The following is a 2871-nucleotide window of genomic DNA, read 5'->3' on the forward strand; positions in this document are numbered from 1 at the left end:
AAGAGATGAGGAAATGATTAAAAGAAATGGTCCCCAAGATTAAAATAATTTCACATCATCTGTTTCCCAGCATAGCATAGTGTACCAGCTTTGCTCTGCACATCACTTAGCAGGAGGCAGACAGCAGTTCCTTGAAAGAAAAAGAAATGAAGGGGTGTATTTTTGGATAAAACAACCTCATTATTTTATGGCAGAGCTTGATCTTCCTTAGTGCTCCCTATTCATTAGCTCCAAAGTATTGGAAAATACTTCAAGGCTGTTTTAGAAATGCATTCAGATAAATGTGGTCGGTTGACAAGCTATAGGAACACCTTTAAAAATCATTTTCTATTTTTCTTCTTATTTTTGCAATTATTTCACAGTTACCTGCTTTTAATTTTATTTCTATTAAACAAATATTAAGCAATATTTCAGTTAACAGCAAACTAAGTGAAGGAGCCCACCATAAGTTCTTGTCAAGTTATTTAACTTGGTATGTGTAGATTACTGTCTTATCCAACAGTAATCTACACATATACAGGGGGCTTTTTAATATTTATAGAGCAGCAATAAGCCAGGTCAATAAAAGCAGATTTATTTGACAGAGCAAGGATGGAAAAATTGTGCTCAAAGTATATCCATAACTGATGCCAAGAATGTGTATCAACTTATAAGGAAGTGCAGCGAGAAGTGAGAAGAACACGCGAGATCGCGAAAAGAAGGAAGATAGCGCGAGAGGAGAGGAGAGCAGACATCGCGAGAGCGGAACAGGACCGGCAAGGAACCAAACAAGGAAGTAAGCAAGAGACGAAGAAGAAAGCATATATAAGAGAGGAAAAAAGAAGAAAGGGTCGCAGAGGAGACGAGGAGAGAGGCGCGATACGAACTGAAGGAGGAGGCAAATAAAAGGAAAAAGGAACAAGAAAGAAAAGGATCCCAGGGAGTCCCCAGACAGACAAAGACGGTAAGACAGCGGGAAAATAATTAAATAGAAAAATAAGCAAGTGGGAGGAAAGAAAAGGAGAAGAGAAGGAGCCTGGAAGGAAGTTACACAAGAAGGGATAAATACGGAAGAGAAGAAGAGTAAAAGGAGGAGTGATAAAGGAAAATTGGGACACAAACAATAAGAATAAAAGAATAAAAATAATAACAAATAAATAATAATAAAAAGAATATATATATATATATATATATAATAAAAAATACAAGGAGAAAAAGAGAAAAAATAAATAAACTGAAAATAATAACAATAAATAAATAAATAAAATAATAAAAGAAAAGAAAAGAAAAAAATACATAAATTGACAGATCTCCTGAAATAATAAATAAATAAATAAATATAAATAATATAACAAACATAATATATTTATATTAAAGGAGAAGAACAAAAAAAGAGGAACTTCAAGAGAAGACCAGAAAGAGCGGAAGTTGAAGATAATTATAAGGACAAACACAGTACATAAAATACAACAAAATGTACAACACAAGGAACAAGACAGAGAAGATTGACAAGACGGACAAGACGGACAAGACAGATAAGACGGACAAGTTGGAAAAGACAGAAAAGGATCAAAAGGAAACAAAAATGTCAGCTAGAAGAGCCTCATTACTTGAGGAACATAACCTGAAGGAACTTCTAGAAAAAATGACAGAAAAAGTAATGAAAGAAATCCAAACAGTCAAAGAGAAACAAGATTTGGCACAAAAGACATCCAAAGAACAAATGGCGGATTTAAAGAAAGAGATAAAAGAAGAAATAGGAGGAGTAAAGAAAGAGCTAACTCTAATGCAACAAGAATTGAAGGAACTAAAAATGGAGAAAAAAGAGATAAAAAAACACAAGAAGGCTTACAAGAGAAAATGAAGAACTTAGAACAAAAAAACGCAAGACTTGAAGAGAGATGTGAAAGAATGGAAACAAAAGAACTGGAATTTCAGTTAAGACTAAGAAATATAGAAGAGGACCCAAAGGAGAATATAAGAGACAAAGTGATAGAAATTTTAGCGGAGCTAATAGAGTATACAGACCAAGAAATGCAAGACCAAACAGATAGAGTTTATAGGGTGAATACAAACTTCGCAATGAGAAACAGAGTGGCAAGAGACGTGGTGGTGCACTTTGCGAAAAAACGACAAGAGATGAAGTCCTAAAAATCAATAACAGAAGAACAGTCTATTACAAAGGGAAGAAAATCATTATATTAAAGGAATTCCCAAATGCAGTGATATCAAGAAGGAGGAAATATAATTTTTTGACAGAAGAATTAAAAAAACACAGGATAAGATATAGGTGGGAGCGAGAAGAAGGACTAATGGTCACATATAAGGACCAAAGATATTGGATTAAGAACATAGAAAGAGCAAAAGAATTCCTGGAGAAGATAAGAAGAGAGGAGTCGCAGAGAGAAAGAGAGCTGAGAAAGGAAAAAATGAAGAAAAGAGACAAAGAAGAGAGAGAAGGGAATGGAGAAAATGAAAAGGAAGATGATAAAGAGGACAGAGAAAAAAAGGAAGTCAACAACAATCAGAGTAAATCGGAAGGAAAGGATTACAGAGAAGAAGGGCAAATAAAAGGAGGGGCACAAGGAGGTGAGACAGAAAAAGAAAAGGATGGGAAGGAGTTAGAAGAGGAGGAGGAGGAGGAAGGAGAAGGAGAAGAAGAAGAGGAAGACACAACAGAACAAAAAAGACAAGAACAAGAAATACAAGGATGAATGAGCTAAGAATATACTCAAACAATATTAATGGGATTAATGCGCCGGGAAAAAGAAATAAAATCTTTAATAGACTGAGAAAGAAAAAGTTTCATGTTGTGGCTTTACAAGAAACACACATAAAACAAGACCACATAAAACATTTAGAAAATAAAGGATTAGGACAAGCATTTATAGC

The 2871-nt window shown here is 34.4% G+C and overlaps 1 protein-coding gene across 1 annotated transcript; it reads left to right on the forward strand.

The window, feature by feature from the left end:
• Window positions 1–1453: 1453 nt before the first annotated feature.
• LOC137096186 (putative uncharacterized protein DDB_G0292636) lies at window positions 1454–1843 on the forward strand. Its single transcript, XM_067464808.1, has one exon. The coding sequence runs from the start codon at window positions 1454–1456 to the stop codon at window positions 1841–1843; it is 390 nt and encodes a 129-aa protein (XP_067320909.1).
• The last annotated feature ends 1028 nt before the right edge of the window (window positions 1844–2871 follow it).

This window comes from Anolis sagrei, chromosome 2 (assembly GCF_037176765.1).
Source record: "Anolis sagrei isolate rAnoSag1 chromosome 2, rAnoSag1.mat, whole genome shotgun sequence".
NCBI lineage: Eukaryota > Metazoa > Chordata > Lepidosauria > Squamata > Dactyloidae > Anolis > Anolis sagrei.